Source organism: Coffea eugenioides, chromosome 9 (genome assembly GCF_003713205.1).
Source record: "Coffea eugenioides isolate CCC68of chromosome 9, Ceug_1.0, whole genome shotgun sequence".
NCBI lineage: Eukaryota > Viridiplantae > Streptophyta > Magnoliopsida > Gentianales > Rubiaceae > Coffea > Coffea eugenioides.
The window spans coordinates 31,530,488-31,552,195 of NC_040043.1; the positions used below are offsets into that span (position 1 = coordinate 31,530,488).

General features: G+C 35.4%; 1 protein-coding gene across 1 annotated transcript; it reads right to left on the reverse strand.

Moving 5' to 3' along the window:
* Positions 1-676: 676 nt before the first annotated feature.
* On the reverse strand, positions 677-1,653 carry LOC113782424 (protein RADIALIS-like 3). The gene is made up of 2 exons (XM_027328317.1): positions 1,391-1,653; positions 677-731 (listed from the first exon to the last, which is right to left on the reverse strand). Exons 1-2 carry the CDS (start codon positions 1,651-1,653, stop codon positions 677-679), a joined length of 318 nt encoding a protein of 105 aa, XP_027184118.1.
* Between the last annotated feature and the right edge of the window lie 20,055 nt (positions 1,654-21,708).

A 21,708-nucleotide genomic window follows, 5' to 3' on the forward strand; every position in this document is an offset into this window, starting at 1 on the left:
CTCGTTTGGGGTTGCAATAATTTATAAAAAAGTACTTTACCATTGGAGTTTTTGATAAAAGTACTTATTATTAAGTGTTTAACTACTTTTAAATATATTGATTAGATACATAGTTCAACAATTCTTTATTGTATTAAAATAATGCGTGATTTAAATTTTTTTAAAATATATTATCTCTTTATTTAGATCGTAATAAAGGATAAAATGGTTAAATATGTAATGTTTTATTTTTTAAATCACAGAAGCTATTATTAAAGTACCAAGTTTGAGCTTTTACTAAAAATACTTTTAACACCAAGAAGTTTCGCTCCTTATGGAATGACGTTCACCAAACGTCTCAAAGGTATTTTTAGCATCCAAAACTGCCTTTTCATCAAAAGTACGGAACCCCAAATAGGGCCTATATCTTTCTGTTTTGGCAAACATCAATCGTTTTAATGAAAGATTTCTTTATTCTTTCCCTTTAGGCCATAGGATGAGTACACAAAATCCAGAGATGGATTAACTATAAAATTCAAACATCATCATCTACCCCTTGAATTGAGTAAACTACAGCGAATGATATTTACCAGGAACACTTAATAAAATTATAGTGGAGTATAAATTCAATGGGAAGCAAATAAACAGAAATAAAGCATAACACTAGGTGCCAGACTGTCAGATCCAGAAATGAAATTTATGCAACTTTCGAGCCATATTCCTCGCCAGATTCGAGCTTCAGATCCTTCATCCTGGAAAAATAACAGTTTTCAAAATGAAAGAAACAAATTGCACAGGCATTACCAACAATACAGAGTACCAGTGGTCACATAACTAAACTATTCAAGAATTTTGTCCTTTTAAATTCTATTTGTATGTCAATGCATCCATTACTTTGTCTGAGAAAATACATTAAGACGTAAACATGTGAACATGCAACTGGCCAGGGTGCCTTTGCCCTTGCCTGGCTGGTTAGGGATCGAACTTAGCTAGCTAGGTTTGGGTAGTGAGGGGAATAGGGGAAGGGAGAAAGTTAAAAAAACAAAAGGAGAAAAAACCTGATTAAAGTAAAGTTCACTAAGCAAAATGAAATTCAAAGACTTGACTATGTTTGAATTGAATGATTTGACAAATGATTTCAAATCCTTTCAAATTCCTGTAGAATTTCTATATTAATTGAGAGGTATTTGGTTTTGTAATTCACCAATTATTTATATACATTTAAACTTTAAAATAAGAATCCCAATGCTTCCTAAATAATCCAAACAACTAAGACCTATATGGAAGGATTTTAAATCATTCACTAAATCTCTCCATCCAAATGAAACTTTAAAAATTTGGTGATTGTTGCTAGAGTTTTCCCTTTCTTTTGGAATATGAAACAAAATGTCACTCTTAAATAGTTGTTTACCTCTGCTCCTCATCCGTGACTTGTTTTTCGTCTTTGATATCTACATCATCATTGTAATTGGGCAAAGGTATTTGACCAGATTCAATCTTCTGGATGTCTTCCACAAGAATCTCATAATGCCTTTTCACTTCTTCCGCAGTCTTGTCACCCACAGCCTTAGCCACATTTTGGAAAAACAGTTCAGGAGGATCCTCACAATAGGTGGCCAAGGCATTCTCGAACAACTTATTTTGTTGATAACTCCATGTGGAATTTGACGCCATTCTCACCAGAAAGTAACTCGAAAAAAAAAAATCAACGCAAATAAGCCTACAAGTCCTAGCGGAAAACTAGAGGAAAGAAATTACAGTCAATCACTTAAAAAGAAGGAAAAAGAAAATATAAAGTACATGGTAGGAAAGGGAAATGTTAATCGCATTCCACCTTTTATTGATCACATTTTCACCATTTAGTTTATGATATAATCTAATAAATGAAAACTATATGATGAAAATGGCAATGGATTGCAATTAACAAAAAAGGGAGTATAATTAATATTTTTCTAGTAGTAAATAAACTTTGTAATTAGTATACATGCTTTTTTTGTTTAAAGTTTGATGGCGTAACATATTCTATATCGGGTAGTTAAAAGACGACAAAAATTTACCATTCTTTTGTAGAAAACTATCTTAATGCATTTGATACATCAAATGGATATTGCTAAGAAAAGGAACACTTACCACCTATTAAGACGAGTGAAAACAAAAGTTGAAATATCGTTCTTGTAGCATTTCCAAGGATTAGTATGTAATAAAAGTTCAAAGAAACAAAAGGAGGATATAAAAAAAATGAATTAAATACGTCAAAATGAATGTTTCGTACATGACATTAAAAGCCAAGAATTTGTTTTTTGGTTTTTTTTTTATTTGACAAACCTGTCGGAGCTTTTGACCAATCGTGTAAAATGGTTAGAATCAGCCAGAAAAAATAGTACAGATTATAAATAGACAATCTAAAACAACATGTCTGTTATATGGTCGGGTAATCAAATCATAAATGCGCAGCAAGATAAAATTTGCATGCTATACATAATATAAGGACTTAACCATTATCACAAAGAGACATTATGGATGCTTTGTTCCTTTGCAAGATGTACGAAACAATTAATCAAATTCAAATTATGATTAATTCTCATGCATTCAAACTCGACAATAGATACATTGTCGGTATAAAAAAAATTAGTGCTTTAATAAATCCCTCCCAAACTTAAAAACATGAAAATCATAATAGAGATGCAGGACAAACACATAAAGCATGTGGATCTTATTAGCTTCAAATTCATTGAAGACTGAATAGACACAATACAAAATTTACTTAACACATGCATGAAAAGCATACACATATCTAATTACCTCAATGTCTTGTAAAGAAAAATTCAATTATAAGAAAATTTCTTGTTCACCTTATACAAAACAAATTCAATGGAGAAAATACTTGTGTACAAAATCATAATAACACTATTTGCCTTCACATACTTTACTGATTGATAAATACGTGAACAAAAAAGAATTAAAACAATTAAGTAAACTGGGAATTTTTTAATAAATTTTTGCATATAACAAAGTCGAACCTTTTCTTGGGGACTGGTTGATGGTGACGTAAAAAAATAGGGCTTAGGGAGGGAAGAATGCTATGGATATATATATATATGTAGAAAAGAGACGAAAGATTCTACCAATAAATCATAAACTTTGCTGTATGAAAAAAAAAGGCAACAGAAGTGAAAAGAAATAGGAAGTCAAAGACGATGGAACTCGACATCATGACTAGAATGACTACCAAAATTGTACCTCGAAAATGTACAGTCAAATACGTTAATTTCGGAGAGGAAAAAAATTCTGTCGATACGATCTATCTACATCCATATATATATATATATATATATATTTCTCTTCATGCTTTTAGTCTAAATCCTCCCAATGGGGTTTCAACTCTCCACTCTTTTCTCTCAGTTTTATTGATTGATTCCAATTGATCAAAATATCATTAGTGTTAAAATATATGTTTTACGTATCATATTTTTGGAAATGTAGATTAATTAGAGAAAGTAAATAAATATAAGAGAGGGTAGGTAAAATTAAAAAGAAAAAACATATAAATGTAATGGAGGGCAATAATTGTTAGTATGAGTATATATATGATAGGTTAGATAAATTTTAGATACGGTAACAAATGCCAATTGGCACCCGCTAGAAAAATCCTTAGTGTTGTTTGTTTGGGTTGAATCTAAAAATGTGTCATTATTTGTTCAACTTATTTCCTAAGAACATAATCTTCCAAACGTGACATATCAAAATATGGAAAGAACTTTAATTATCTAAGCTTTTGGGCTTGATTACAAATTACTCCCTTTGTAATGTGGGGTGAGTGGCACGTTACCACTGTAATGTAAAAACTCACAAGTTGCCCTGGCAGATAAATGGTCAAATGATGACCTTTTGGCCAAAAAAAAAAAGATAAATGGTCAAATACATGGGTCAGCTTTTCTGTATGTAAAAGCTCTAAATGACATTTGTGCCCTTGGATACATAATATTTTGATAGTTTTATCATTTAGAAATGGCGTTAAAATAATTCTTTATTGAAAAACATAGTGATGTGTAGAAAATGATGACATAAATATACATGTAATATTTAAAATTATATAAAACTAATGTTTTAGTTTCTTATGAAAATTCATAATAGTTAAAAAAAATTCATAAGACAATATCAGTAGATTAGCAAGAATTACTAAGAATGATAAGTAAAGAAAAATATATGACTATTTAATTTCCATTTATTGTGATAGAAGTTATTTGCTAAAAATTGAATGCTTGTTTTATATAACAATATATTATTTTATGTAACACAGTATCGTTCAAATTTTATCTAAGTCATGTTGTACAAATAGTGGTCTCTAACTAACATATTTACATGGTAGATTTCATAAGTTGTATTGGAGTTTAATTTGTGAGGACCCGAAAATTTCTTTAGAATTTTCTCCCATTTTTGAAAAATTAATTTATATCTCCTTCTATATTCCTTTAGTTGACTATTTAACTATTTATTAGCCCTAAATTTTATGGTGATTTCATTGGTTGAGTCAAGATTTTTATAATTTCGCTCTTATATTTTAGTGCATGAAAAGTGTCATAGTACATTAAGATAGTGTGGCCGACTAGCAAGGTGCGAGTAATAAATTTGATAAATAAGAAGGAGTATTGTGCATCAAGAATTATGTGACATGAGGTGTTAAGAGTTAAATAGAGAAACCCTAGATATCTTGGGGATTAGAGACAAACAAGAGTTAAGAAAGTATGCTTGAACCGACGTGCGCCGTTTGTTACCGATTGAGTACACCACGTGACTAATACTTTCTTATCTTAATCTTCTTATTTTCCTATCATTTATCCTACCCTAATTTAACCCTAAGCCTAGCCGAAATTCTTGACCATAAACAAGAGGAAAATTGATGGCTTGCCAAGTGTTGGCCATTCATGCAATCTTTGACTAAGAAACTTTCTTCTTTCTTATCTTTCCTCTAGCCACAATTTTCCTTCATTTCTTCATCTTCTTGGCCGTGAGTTTGGAGAGGAAAAGAGAGAAGAAAAACCACCAAGTTCATCTTGATTCTCGCCTTGTTTAAGTTAGAATCATAAAACTAAACCGAACAAAGTTACTCCAAGGAAGCAAGGAAGCTTGTAGTGGAGAGTTTTTGGAGAGGAAAGCTAGGTACTTCACTTTCTCAAGGGGTTTTGAAGGTACTAAGTTGGACAACTTCCTTTCTCTTTCTTATCTTGCAATTTATGGAGAAGATGACTTGAAATTAGAAGTTTTATGGATGATAACCTAGATTGGTGAAATTTCAGCCTAGGGTTTCATTTTTCCAACCTTGTTTCTTATTTTTCAGCTATGGTATGATGGTATCTAGCTTTGTTATGGACTTGTATGAAGATTTGTAGCTTTATTGTGCACTTTTTAGCTTCCAAATAAGAATTACCAGCCTTAGTTGCAAAGTTCCAGCCTTGGTAGAGAATTTTCCAGCTTAGGTATATGTTGATTATAGCTAGTTTTGTGGCTAAAATAAGTACTCTATGTATCCTATACATTGTGAACTTGATTTGGGGCTGTCTTGTGTTTAGAATGAAGCCTTAAAAATGGCTTGAAAATAAGGAAAATAAAGGGAAATGCTGCTGAAAATTTTTCCCGCAGGAGACTTTGAGCAGTCTTGGGAAATCTGTTATATCTTGGTGTAGAAAAATCCAAATTGAGTTCTATTTGTTGCATTTGAAATTAAACTCATAGCTCTTTTAATGATGTAAAAGTCACGGGTTGCTTCAACTCCTATAAATATCAGAAAATTTACAAAGTTTCTTGAAAAACCATGACTGTTCTGTTTTGCACATGAGACAGCAGTGATTTTGAACTGAAAATTTGACTAACCTATGAGTTGAATTTCATGAAGATGTCTTCTAAGGTCTATTAGTACTTCGAGTCTATTTTCTAATGGTGTAAGTTTTGTGATTTTTCAACCTATGGAACTCAAGTTATACGTTTTCAAAGAATGTCGCCAAACCTGAAAAATTTTGTCAAATGAATTGAGTGGAACTTGGAAAATTTTGAGAAAACTTTTCTAGGTCTTAAACTTTAATTGGTGTGATTTTGGATGGTTTTGTGGTCTTAAACAAGTATACTTCATAGTCCTAGAATGCACTTGGACATTCTTCGATTAGCTTTCAAGTTTGTCTTTGAGTTTTGTGTTTTGAGGGGCCAATTTTAGATAGGCGTATGGCTCATGATTAAGGCTAAAGTGAGCACCTTATTAACTTAAGTTTTGAATGACAAACCATGACATCTTGTCTTGGTTACTTTTAGGGCTTAACAGTAGGAACGAGCACGACCCGGAATCGAACGTTTAGCTTTGGTCTACTTTAAAAGATGATTGTTCCTTGCATGTGTATGCTTTAAATGACTATGTGAAATGTTGTGAATATTGTAGGAATGTTAAATGCCTTCCAATGATTACTAAATGGATTTTCGTTGGGCGAGTGTGTACTTTATCGCATTCGACCCAAGTAAAAGTGAATTTTAAATGATTGAATCCCACTTGTGCATGAATGTAAGCCTTTTGGCTGAACTGGGCTCTTGCCCTTCGTTGCTAGTCGACTCGAGCCAGAAACGGATTCGGTCGAGCGGTTGGTGACCCTGGGATAATGTTTGGTATACTCGAGTATTACCACAAAGTCTGGTGGAGAACTGGCCAGTGAATTTGATGCAATAAAAAAATAAATGAATGATTGACATGAACACTGAAGGAGTTTTCACTTGCAAATGTTTTCTAATGTTGGAGGGATAAGAAAAATGGTTGGCAAATGAATGAATGAATGAATGACTCCAAGTGAACACGTATCCTTTCAATGAATGAATGATTAATTCTTGAATGACTGCTTATTACTGAGCCAAGTGTGCAAAGTGCTAGATGAAAATGTTTCCGTGTTTGCCGCTTGATTGCTTGTTTGGGAACCTCACTGAGCTTCTAACTCATCCCATTAGTTTGTTTTCCTTACAGGGGTGGAGGCTGGAACAGGTAGCCATGAACTAGTGTATATAATCTCTCGTACTTGTACTTTTGTAGATGAGATGTATTTGGAATTTTAAAAATGTAATCCTATGTTATACTCTTGGATTGTAAATTAAGTTTGAATTGTTAGTTGGAAATGGAACTTTTATGTTAATTTTGAGGCTTGAACGACTCTTTCAAGAACGTTAGTTAGTGAGTCCTGGCGAGAGTTGGATAGACGGTCTGCCAAATCCTTAGATACGCCCTAGGGGAAGGTGGGGTTGTCACATAATTTGTATTAAAATGATATTTACAGAGGCATTAATGGTTTTAATTTTAGCTTTAGCATCCACGAGAGCCAAGCAGACGTTAGATCCAGTGTCTGAAAGAGGGGCTATAGAATAACACCAAAGTGTTTGTGTATGTATATGTGTGTGTGTCTGCATATATATATATATATATAAAACAAGCAAAAATAAACAAATAATTTCATAATGCTCTTCTCTTTGGTACATAATCCTTTGGGATCCATGGAAATAACTATGTTTCTAAGCTAATTGTAATAAAGATGGTATAGATCTTAGAATGTTAGTTCAGTAACTTCTAAAACAAGTTATCTATGAGTGACTACTATATTTCCAAACAAATTATAATAAAGGTAGTATGGATCCAAAAAGTTAGATCTTATCTTTTGAACACTTCACTACCTTGGATCTAGAACCACATGGACCTCAACAGCCCTATAGGTCTTATTGGCCCCCAAACAAATCTAGGTTTATAGATCAATACTAACAATATTATAATATGTTTAGAAAGATAGTAATTATCAAGTTAACCAATCCATCGGAAAGATCTAAACTTGTAGATCTAAACTTGCAATATCATAATGAGCAAAGAAAGATAGTCGTCACCTCACTTCCCCTCTGACTCTGATACCAAACAGCACGAGGGGTTAGCTCCTAAATCAGGAAAATAATGAACAAGAAGAGTAAGGAAGTGGATCGCAGTCGAACTGCCACTGATAGATCAGGCAGTATAAATTACATAAACAAAATATATAAAACAAGTAAATGAATATTGTGACAGCCCCACCTTCCCCTAAGGCAAACCAAAGGGGTTAGCGGACTGCCTGCCCAGCTCTCGCCAGGACTACGGTACAGTTACACGCGTTCGAATACGTTTCGGGAAAACAAAAGTGCGCTCGGACAAGCCATAAGTATCAACATAGCAAAATAAAAAAAAATGGAAAACTGAATAGTGGCCTGGATAGAAGAATCCAAACATCAATTTAACATATACACATTGAAATCCAACATTTACAACCATAGTGGCATGCCACAGACATTCATAAAGGAAGTACATATTCAGTTTGCCTATCAAAAGGAAATGAACCCGTTACACATTAAGGCTTCATTTCAAGAGCTATACAAAAGACATTTATAAGCTCAACTGGGCAAGTGACTATCCAATCCATTCTCAAAAGTAATTATATCCCTGTAAGGAAAACAAATAACACGGAATGAGCTAAAGCCCAGTGGTATACTACTACATAAGCAACCAAAGTCACATAAGGATGAACTTTCATTTAAAGTGCACAAATAAGCAGTAAAACAAAACGGAAAAGGATACGGTCGGCTCTCAAGAGCCTATTTCCACGCTTGCAATCTTGATCCAACCTCATTGACCCTCCGTCAATGAAAAGTAACCATCCGTAGACATCACTTACATCCAACCGTCCAACTATCATACCCCAACCGGGCCCGCACTCCATTCAGTCATTTTGGTAATACTCGAGTATACCGGAACCAAAGGTCTCATTACCACAAGATTCCACAGTACAGTCCCCGTGGCATGACAATTTTCACGACCAAGCCCTCGCCGGCTCGATCCAATTGACTACCAAACGGGGTTGAGCTCAGTGATACAGTAAAGCCATTGGACATTCGCCCAAATGCTACCAAATCAGTTTCCATGAATGGAATTCAGTATTTCATATATCAAGTGCAGTAATTCAGTAATGCAAGCACTAGCCATGCATGGAATCACAAGGGGTGAGGGCGGTCAAGTACACCCTCACCTCAATCATTTCCAATAACCAATTAAGCCTTCAAGGCATCAATACACATAGCACAAAGCCACATTATAACAAGTAAGTGAGTAGTATACTCACCAAGCAAGAAAGTGGTATTTCATGCACCACGATCACCAAGACGTCGTGAGCTATCGTCACGCCCTAGAACATGTAAACGAATACCATAAGACTCGATAACGAGTCATAAAGTCAAACCAATTATCGCCCAATAGGGTTTCATGCATGGAAATTCAAGTGTTAACTACTTAACCTTTACTCAAGTCGAGAATATAGTTTTCTAAATCTCGAGTAAAAATTCGGGCAGCATGCCCTTTGTGTTTACCAAATTTTCCAGCCATAAGGCTTCATTATTTTTCTTCAATCACAACCCAACAACACACATATAAGTATTTCATGTCAAGAGCCGTTCCATAGGCTCACAATATCATAAAACAAGAAACCATACCGAGCCATAAACAACACCAATTCACAACCCCAATAGGGTTTTATAAACATATACAAGCATGAAAGCAAACCAGAAATTAAGAAAGGGCTTTAACCTAAGCCTTGATAAGAAAACCGGATTTGACCTCATAATGCGGTAATGGCACAACTCTCACTACAAATGTCGGATGGGGGTGTAAGACCCACCATTTCGAAGCCAAGAAACAGAGCTACAACAATGTAAAAGGCCTCTCAGTCCAAATCCTAGCACAACTAGGTCAAAAGTACCAAATACCAAACCAGAATTACCAAAACAGGTTTGCAAAACACACAAAACTGTAATACGTCAATCTCAGCCTACACAGGTCCAAATGCCGAAATTCCGAAGGCATAAGTTAGCTAAGACATCCAGCTACATTTCCTCAGAAGACACCAACTTCAAAATCCAAACCAAATCCAGTCAAAACAGGCAATTACTATCGCAGTTCGGACATTCTGTTCACCAAAAACAGCAACAGTAAAAATGGCATAACTCTCTCTATACTACTCCAAATTCCCTGAATTTTACAGGCATATCAAACTCATCAATACCTACAACTTTCATGTTTTAATCAAAGTCCAATTCGGCCTCTATCTATGACCTAAAAGTTCGGACAGATTAGGGGTTCATGAACCCTAACTTCTCACATTTCATTCCAAATCCAAAATTGATTGCATTTCACAACAATTCACACCTACTAGAGCCAAAGCCCCTTATTACCAACCATCATACTAGTCCACAACATCAAAATCATATGAAACCAGAAAATTCCTCATAAAATGGAAAACTTCACCAAATCAAGCCAAACCAAGAAATAAATCATATATTCCAACACTCAAGCCACTTCTAAGCATAATATAACCATCATTAGGTGTAGTAGAGGTTCAAGCATCACTTACCAAGTATCAAAAGATGTAGAGAGGTGTTGGCCACCTTAGAGCTTCAAACAAACTTCACTAATACACTTACTATCACTAGAAGGAAAGATTGTATGGAGTAAAAACTAAGTTAAACACTTGATTTGGTGGATTGGACAAGTTGGAAGCTTGAAATGTTGAAGAACTTTCTTCCTCCTTGCAAGAGAGAGGTTCGGCCACAATGAGAAGAAATATGGTGAATTTTGTGAATTTTTTTGGAGATATTAACTAATTTTGGTCAAAAGTCAAAAATGTGAATAGTGTTTCTTAAAGTCCAACCAATGAGAAGATGACACTTGTCACCTCATTAAATGCATTCTTATCATTCTTTTCTCTCTCACATCAATCACTTCACACACACTACTTATCTCTTAACACCCGATAAATTTTTCACAGTATCCGAAACTTAACCTTATTGGCCGAATTTTCCCGAACTTATCGCACTCGTGGGTCCCACGTCCAATATATTTTCTTAATTTTCTAAAAATTCACCAATACTAGAAAAATCATCTTAAAACTATAATTGCTCATAAAATCCACCAAGAAAATATTCCTAGGCCAGAAAATGCAGAAAACATGAAATTTAAGGGGAAAAACCCTAGAAAAAAAATTAGGGTAAATCTGGGTTCTCACAAATATGAATATGAGGTGATTTAACCGACCATTCAACAGAATGTTATATGTATATATATGTGTGTATGTGTGTGTGTGTGTATAATGCATATATATGTTATATATATATGTGTTTGTGTGTTGTGTATGTGTGTGTATAACATATACACACACACATATATATGTATATATATATATAATTGTTATATATATATACATATATATTGATAACTATATATTTGATCTTCACAAATAATTTTCCTATTACTAAAACATGGAAATTACATACTCATAAGAAGTATTTCCTTGCATATTTTCTTTCTTTTTGATGTTCAAATATATGTATATATATATGTATATATTTCCTTTCATTTCCTTGCATTTTTTTCTTTTTTTCTTTCTTTTCCAAGGATGAGGTCGAGTGTCACTTTTGATCCTCTTGAGGAAGGGAGGGAGGGAGGCAGAGGGAGAGATAATGGCTGCTGAGTCATGTTAAGACTTGATAGAGTCACCAAATCTGTTGAGGCACGAAAATTAGCGAAACATAACCTTGTTTAACAACTTAATAGAACAAATGAAAGAAAGAAAATCATACTTCATGTCTGCATGTTTCCTGTGCCTTATCATTTCAAGATACTCTGCCATCTTGGAAAGTTGAGAATTCAGAAATGATGTTAAATATGGCAACTGCCTCCAAAAATAGTTAAAACAGATCTAGTTGCCAAAAATGCCAAACATTCACAGTATACAGGATGTCAAATTGTCATTCAATCCTCCAAAGAAGAAAAGAAGCAATAGCTTCTGCAAATACGAGGAACGACAAACTCTCAGGATTTAAGGAAAACCAGACAATCACCTATAATCTGAAACTCAATCCCTCCAACACATTCCCAAAAGAAACTAGGGAATTTCAGACACATTTATAACCCTCACCTCTTTTAAACATAAGAAAATAAGATAATAAAATAAACCACCGAAATGCATCAAGATTTCAATTCTAGAATTCTCCTCATTATAAAAGGGGGTCAAAAAAAAAAACATCCCAAGCTTGCAGGATGAATATCAGTCATCACAATCACACACAAACTATATGCCTTTCCATGGTCAATGATAAACTATAACTGATAGCAGTACTAAAGGAAGAATCAAGTAGAATTGTGAAAGATAAACAACAGAATGCAATTGTCCTAGACAGGTAATCATTGAGCAACTTAGTTTTAACTAGGTGACGCATATTTACGAGCAGAAATGCACGAAATTCTTCAAAAAAGCACTGCATATCCATTCCAGCTCAGATTTAGATAAGCTTGGTTCAACAACCAACCAAATTCAAATCCAATTCACAAGTAGTTTGGACCGGTATCTCAGGACAAATGTCTTTCAACTTAAAGCTGGCTTGGGATTGGATGTTAGACCAAAGTTCATCTAGATTAGGGTTTCCTTCAGATGCAACTTGGTTGGTGCCATGAAGGCTCTATCTTGTATAGACAAAATTGCAGCAGCCCCACTAGATATAAGCATCTACTACAGTAAGACAACTGACTCAAACACTACAAGGAACTTTCCAATTTAATTAGAATTGGAACTAGAGGCAACCAACTCGATAACCAAGACCTACTAATCGTCTATCGAAGAAATGAAGTCCACCCAAGCCAAAGATTAGTTTGCAAATTGCAATCACTCAAGATTAATGATAACACGTTGATTACAATGCAAACTTTGACAAAAAAAGTTAAATAAAGAGATCAATTAAGCTAGTTCAAATATTCCAACACCACTAATCAAGGTATTTACCCATTTCATTAATGCACCAATAAGACCACAGCAAGAACATACAATTATTCAGGGGCAATGTGTCCCATAATTCCCTGAACTTAAGTTGCAATCTGACAATTTTGTATCCACCAAAGAAACCTTCCAAGTCATCATCCACATGGATGTTTCCAGGCTTTAAATCAAGGTGAACAATTTTACCGTTGCAATGCTCATACAGGTACTGCAGGCCATGTGCTGTATCAAAAGAAATTCTTTTCTAGTAGGTCAGTCCAGGCCTTTTTCTCCAGGTTTTAGGTATATCACAGGCACAAATAGATGCCTTACAATTACTGAAAGGTCATTCATATCACTGCAGATCATGCCCAATCATAACTAGTAAAAATAACAAATATCTCTCAATTCCACCTCAGTGACCAATAATACCTTGTCAAACAATTTTGTGACAAACAAATAATGGTTACTAGTATTCAAGATACACATTCAGTATTTTCATTCTATGCTGAGTATCTTTCCAATAAATAATTCAAATTTACTGCATACTGCTGGAATGAATATTGTAATGAAGTTCTTCAGAAACTGTACCTGCTACACAGAATAGATGCTACTATAAAAATCCCATTTACAGAAAATTTTTATCACAAACTTTTTTCCTGCATTCAGAAACAAGATTAGTTTTCCGTCTAACAATTTGGATATTGTTGGACAAAATTGGGAATCCTCTAAAGCTATTAGAAAAGATGATTAAGTTGTCTGCAGGACAGTTAATGAGCATGATTTTGAACCGTTGTAAAACAGATCTCTTGTATAAAACTTCAATGCAAGACTTGTCATTCAATGTTTGTCACCGAGACTTGAACTGATGTTAAAATTAAGACTTGCCCTTAATTTTCTCACAACTCTATTTGAACTGATGTTATCCAAGACGTGGTTTGAAGTTAAAAAAATCTTCACTGATTTAAAATATTAGTCTTGACCACTTCAGCCAATTCCTTTCATATAAAATTCATCATAACTATTTCCATACGTTTCAATACCTAATTAATTGTCTCTATCAAGTCTGAGCAGATGCCAAATCTTCACACTCTGCGATACAAATTCCACTGCTCCCTTGTTCCACCAAAAATGAACAAGAATTAACAAAAAATATTTGATAGATACAGGACTTGCTAGACTAAAAAAAGTATCTTAGTACCATTGTGATGTGCCAGTAAGACTTTTTTCTTTTTCTTTTTTTTTATTGTAGATGGTGACCCAATAGCAGCTGTGCAATAAAAACCTATTCTTTAATTATTATTACAACTCAGGAACAACCAAATATTATTACTAAAGAATCCCATAATCAAGCCTATTGTCAATAAACAACTAAACAACACCTGGATTTATTTTTAAAAGAAAAAGGATGGAGAGTTTCTTGAATGAACTATTCAAAGTTACTGCAATTGAACGATATTTTTGCTACACTTCTACTGAATGTCTATACAATTTAGTATATCATTGACAATTAAAAGGGAAGTGATCAGAATACTTTTTTTGGATCATACTTGAAAAGTTTGGGTTTAGTCAAAAGCATTGAAAACAAATCAATAACCATGCCTATTTATGGCACCTCAAACTGTGAATCCAAAGCAAGAAACTTGTCTAAAAAGTTTTTACGCTTTTGAACTGGCTGCACCTTTAGCACCATTTAGCAATTAAAATAAAAGTAACAATTTTATCTTACTCAGAAAAAATTTTCTCGAAATTACAGAAATACAGCATTAAACTTCTCTAGAAATTCAAAGTCCCCATTTCGTTTCTTATTTCCAATAAAATCAAATATTAGTTATCCGAAGTAAAATTGAGAGGCAAGTTAAAGTACCGACACCCATGAAAAATGAACAAAAAGTACCGATACAAGTTACCATTTAAGTGATATGCCACAACGAGGTTCTCCATGGAAAGATCAACAAGAAGTCTCTTAGAAGAAGTGGTACAAATCCAATTAACTGCGGCAGATTTCTTTCATCTGCCACACTTGTCAATTGACCTTCCCTAAAGATCTTTGAGGTGTTTTCACAAAATATGACCAAGAGATCTCCTCTAAGGCTCAGTTGCATCAAAGCTGATAAGTGACAACAGGATCCAATTTGAACCTAAATAATGTTAGTTGCAGCAAATTAAAGTTCAGCGGCCAAAATAAATAGCAGCACCAACATGTTGCAACTAATGTGAAGGTTCTCTTTGTTCCCTGTCCATAAGCTTCCTGCAATCAGGATCAATCTTCAGCATCAACATTAGTAGAGAAGGATTGTTTTGATTTTCAGCAGATGAATCAAGTAAAATGGAAAAAGTAGATGCATCCAGGGAGAATCCTCTTCGAACCATTTCTTCATAATAGACCATCACATCATCATAATGACCTCCCTTAAGGAGTCCTTGCAGAATAACATTGCATGTACAATCATTTGCCAGGAATCCCTTCGCCTCCATTGTTTTAAAAAGCTCTTTAGCTTCGATGAGCAGACCTTCTGAAAGCAGGCAGCAATCATGCTGGTGCATGTTCTAACATTAGGATCCAATCCTTTAAGGGAGAGATTGTTGAAAAGATCTCGAGCAATATCGAGCCTCCTGCTTTTGCACAACCCATCAAGCATGATAGTGTACATTTCAATGTGAATGTTTGTTCCATCAGCTTCCATTACATGGAATAACTGCAATGCTTCGTCGACATGTCCAGTCTTGCACAATCTATCCAATACCACACAGTAAGTGTGAAAATTAGACTTTATGCCAGAAGCTTGCATCTCATTGAAAATTTCTCGTGCACTGAGATACCTTCCAGAACTAAGTAACCCCTGCAAGACAATGGTATAAAAAAACAATATCAGGTGTTAAACCTTTATGTGGAATCTGTCGAAAGAGATTCATGGCTGCTTTCACTTTCTTGGTCTTGTAATAGGCATTTATTAGAAAACCATAGCTATGGAGATCGGGTGTAAGGCTGCTAGCAACCATGGTATCAAAAACTCTCCTTGCGTCATCTATTCGCTTCTATAAGCAGTACCCATCCATTAAGGAACTGTATGTGACTAGGTTAGGATTTTGACCTTGCTGAATCATGATGTGCACTACCTCTTCAGCATCTTCTATATACCCTTCCTTACATAGTGCATCCACCACTATATTGAAAGTAATAACATTTGGAATAATTTTATAATCCTTCATTTCAGAAAAGATCTTGTTAACGTCCTCCCATCTGCTTAAGATACATAGACCATGAATCAAACAACCATAAGTGACAACATTTGGGAGAATGCCCTTTTCAATCATCTCCTGCAAAAGGGCAAGAGCTTCGTGTTGGGGAAATCGGGTAATTTCCCACTCAAAAAATACAACTAGTGATTAAACCGATTCAGTAATTCCCAAGACAGATCGTCAAAACAATCTCCTTAGACAGAATTACCATTCCAAGTAAATTTTCAGGAAAGGCTGGAGGGGTCACAAGCGATCCCACTTAAAACCCAATCTCCTAAACAGAATTTACGTGCACGGTGTATTATCACAACTAGATCCGTGTATACATAAATATTACGTACACACGAATAAGAAAAATACACCCAAATGAACAGTATAAAACACTACAAATATACCCGACAAATATATATTGAATACCATACTACAATAGAAAAGAAACTAATAAATAAATGCGGAATAAATAAAAGAGATAAGGAAAGAACGCACCCGAAAAATTGATAACGGAGTTCGGCAAATTTTTCCTAATCTCCGAGCACCACTCAAGTAGCCTGCTCTTATAATTTAGGAGAAGAAAGATTTACAAAAGAATTTCAAAATCCATTTTGGGTAATTCTTTTGTTGGTGTTTTTGGTACATCTCAATTGGGAGGGCTTAAGAGATATTTATAGCTCTCAAGCCAAGCTTCTACCAATAATCCTACCGATATGGGATTAGAATTGTGCCAAAGAGAAGTCAACAATGTTGGCTTCCAAATTCAAGAATTGAGGCTGTCAACATTTGTTGAAATTCAACAAATCTCCATCTTGGCATAATTTCTAATCCCACCCAAAAATGCAAACCTTTTCCCTTAAACAAATAACAAATGGCCCTAGTGGTACCTCCAAATTTGCGCCATCAGGCGCCAACTTAAATGTACAGGATGTTAACCAAGTTTAAACAATGTTCAAACTTGGCTCTTGTAACCATCTTGGTCAGCATATCTGCAGGATTTTCTGTAGTCCGAATCTTCTGGAGAAATATCTCTTCTTCTTCGAGAATTCCCGCACGAAATGATAGCGAACATCAATGTGCTTCGTTCTTGCGTACAAGACTTGGTTCTTTGTGAAGTGAATAGCACTCTGACTGTCACAAAATACGTCAATATATTTTTGACCAACTCCCAAATCTTCAATCAATCATTGAAACCAAATTGTCTCCTTTACAGCTTCTGTAATTGCCATATACTCTACCTCCATTGTAGACAAAGCCACCGTTGACTGCAAAGTAGACTTCCAGCTAACTGGTACCTTAGCAAACATGAACAAGTAGCCAGTCGTAGATCGTCGCTTATCCAAATCACTTGCATAGTCAGAATCACAATATCCAACTACACATTGACCAAGTGATTTATCCTGCACAAATACTAATCCAACGTCTACGGTATTTTGGATATACCATAGAATCCATTTCACAGCTTGCCAATGACCCTTGCCACTGTGACGCCCCACATCTCCCTAAGGCGGACCAAAGGGTATCCGCGGACGCCTGCCCAGCTCACGCCAGGACTCAAGCAATTCCATTCAATTTCAAACCGAACTAATCACTTCGATGAGAACAACATGAATACAATAATGCGGAAGCGTTCAACTTAATAAGTCACTTAAGGTATAACCAGTACATCGGTAAATCATGAAATGACTTCAATTCAAAGTACACATCAGAGCCCAAACATTTCAAGTTTACAATTTCCAAAAGTACAACCCAAACCAGGGCCTAGTCAAAATATATAACAGGAGTCTTAACAAAATTACAACGGATGGTTTCTCCATATTTCTCCAAGAGTCGGTCCTGTTAAGGAAAACAAAACTATAGGGTGAGCGAAACGCTCGTGAGGCCAAGAACACACATGCAAGCACGTAATCAAATAACAATCCCAACTTTAATAAATAAAGCCATGTCTTTTCAATAATCAATTATTCAAACAGGAAAAGTAATCAGAAACAATTCAAGGATATAGTAGCTCTCAGGAGCTAAATTCCACTTGATCTGCCGTTGTCATTCGTATACCTTCCCGCATTGACCCTCCTGTCAACCAGGTCGGTATTTCCATTTCCGTAGATCACCACTTACTTTCCTCCGTCCACCGTACACCCCAAGGGCCCACAAGTCTATTTTTAGGGCGATACTCGACGAGTATGCCAAGCAAGACCTCTTATTAGGTCGAGCTTATAATCTCATGGCTCGCCCAAGTTCCCGACCAAGCCCATTGCCGGCTCGAGTCTAAGGACGGCCTATGAGTTTGGGCGTCCCCCATTCATTTGGTAGTCGAGGAGATTCACTCCAACGACACAAGCATTCATGACATGACATTGCATTTCATTCATTCATTCAATACATTTCATTCATTCATTCATTCATTTGAAATTAGAACGAGTGCGATAAAGTACGCACCCGCCCTTATTTTTAAAACTCCCAACAAGTATCACAAATAAGCAAGTATCAAATTCATACACTTGACACTCACCGAGCAATTCAATAAGAATTATTTTCTGGGAGTTCAAGTGTCCACGGTGAGATCCTCTTGAAGGTCTCCTTGTGCGCCTGGCAATTTAATAGTGGATAATCACACAATTAACCCACTTATCAAGAAAGATTGTACACTAGTACAATCTAAGAATTATTTTGCAAAAAGGAACCTCAATTACACGTAAATCGAGGTTCAACTTGCCTTTTATCATGTACAATATTATTTGAGTTTTGATCATGAAAATCGTAAACAAAACGTTTAAGAACATCAAAAGAATAAAGAGTTTTCGAAAAACTCTATTTCTTTGAAATTGGAAATTTTTCAGCTTTATTATGAATCTTTGAAAAATCGTAACTCACTCGGTACAAGTCGAAAATTGGAAAACTTTATACCGTTGGAAACCTCTTAGAAAGTACTATAAGTTCCTAGAAGATGCTTTTCCATGAATCGAAGTGGAAAGTGTTCAAAAATGAGCTTGAAGATGCAGGGTTGGTTCACAAGGCAGAATGAAGTTGGTTTTTGGCCAACTTTGAAAATTCGGCACGATTCGCACGTTGCAAACCGGCCTCTGAAATTTTCAGCTCAATTAGTGTTGCAAGTGAAGTGTATGACAAAGCAAGAGGATCAAGAATCGGAGTTTCGAGTACCGAGATACGGTAGCTCAAAGTTGAGCAATTTCAAGACTGGATGAGAATTTTCCAGATTTGAACCTCTAACTTTAGTAATTTAATTGGGTATCGAAACGAACTTGAATTGGTACCAAAATTGGTAGTATTTCAATACTATATGGAAAGTATCTCTCTATCGATTTTCGGGGAAAAATACCTTCGGCAAGGTAGTTAATGAGCCAACCGAAGTTCAAGAAAAATCCTAAGGCAATCTGCCTTGGACTTTCATTTTCCAAATTTCCAATCGTTTAACCAAGAAAGTTATCCAACCATGGTTCATTTGTGAAATAAGGGTCTAAGATACACCCATAATATCTTTGGTAAGTGTTTAATATCAAAAACATCAACTAACAAGTTCACTCCAAGATTTGGTTCCAAACCAGTCCAAACATCATGGTTTTCCAAAGCAGAGCAGTCCACTTGTTTCAGTCACAAATCAGTCAATATAGCTCGAAATCGAGCATGGCTTACGCCGTTGGATAATACATTCATAGAGTTAAAATATCATAGAAGAAATCGTTTCCAAATTCGGCACCCATCTGGTTCAAATTCGGGCATCAAGTTGCTGCCTGCACACTTCATTCCAGACGAACAGAGCAACAGGACAGCGAACTTAAAACATTTGGTTCGGCTTGCTCACAAGGAATCAGAACGTGCATTTTATACCAAATTAAAGCTAGGAATGTCTAGTTTCAAACGCCACCGACGGCACATGATTTCGACATCCGAGGACAGAGTTATGGCCAAAATGCCAACGCTGGACAGTGCAATACGGGACAGATTTCCAGATTTGCTGGTTTCGAACAAAAATTCATTTGCCTATTCAAACCTCATTATTTTTGGATGAAATTTTCCACACATCTAATACATCCTACAAACATCCAATTCAAGCCATTAAACCATTAAAAATTGGCCTGGAAATGGCCGAACATGGCAGGGGCAAAATCGGGAAAATTTAGCTTCTTACACCCAATGAAGTTTCCACTAATTACCCATCACTAATGCATCATTAAAATCACTAAACCAACAATATAATCACCATTAATCATCACATCAGCAACAACAACCCAAGTGTGGGAATTCCAAGAGCCCACAATCACATTTTTCACCATAATCAAGTAACTAAGTGCATGCATGAGCTTAATCTTGCCATATAACTTCCAAAAGACAAGAATTCATGGGTTGATCATTACCTCTTCCTTGGGTGTGCAAGACCAGAAAATTTCGGCCCTCTTGAAGCTCCAAGAAACCGTGAAGATGCAGCCTTTTGTTAGCTAAATCCAACCTCCAAGAGGTTTGCTAAGTGGTCTCCAAGTTTGGTGTGATTTGGGTGGATTTTGGTGCATGGATTGAAGATGAAAAATGAAGAACAAATGGAGAGTTCTTCTCCTCTTTGTTGTTCGGCCAAGTGAGGTAAAGAGAGAGAGAGTGTGCTGATGCAATTGGCTTCCAAAGGAAGATTCTTTGTGTGGTGTAAAATGCACCTCAAAGTCAACTTGAAATAGTGTAATTTAGGGTGCGTTTGGACTCGATTTCTCGAGCGTTTGGTTCACTAGTACACTAAACCTCTAATGCACTCATGTTAATATAAATATTATTCACTCTTAATTGTCCCGGAATAAAGGTCTAAAGTCCCTCAAATGAAGTCGCGCGTGTGAAAACGCGTACCGTCAATTTTACCGCTATAACGCGAAACTTTCGAAAAATTCTTATAACGATTGCACTACTAACTATCACTTGAATATTTATACTTAAGATTACCTATTTTAGTACCATAGTACAAGTCTCTAATATTCCAAGCTTATTGTGCTACTACGCGGATAAAATCTCCAAGTACTATTCACTATTTTTACGAAACGCGCTCTAGGAAATTAATTTTCGAAACGAATCATTTTAAAAATATAACGAAGTTATATTACCATGTATTTAGGTCTAATAAGACTAGAAAATATTCCTTGGAAATAAAATCCAATTAAATAATTTATTAAGCCATAAATTAGGCATAAAATAATAGTTTTTGCGAGTCCTCACATCCTCTCCCCCTTAAGAAAATTTCGTCCTCGAAATTTACCTTGGTCGATGAATAAGTCTGGATACTTCTCCTTGATTGTCTCTTCAACTTCCCATGTTGCTTCCTCGACTCCATGGTTCTTCCATAGAACTTTCACTAGTGGTATCTGCTTGTTCCTCAATTCCTTCACCTTTCGATCCAGAAGTTTTACCGGTCTCTCCTCATAGGTTAGGGTTTCATCAATCTCAATATTCTCCGGTTGTAAAACATGAGAGGGGTCTGGATGATATTTCTTAAGCATGGACACATGAAACACGTTATGAATACGAGATAAGCTCGGTGGTAATTCCAGCTTATAGGCTACATTCCCAACTCGCTGAATAATCTTATAAGGCCCTACAAACCTTGGTTGTAGTTTCTTCCCTTTTCCGGACATCAAACTTGCTTTTAAAGGCGTAATCT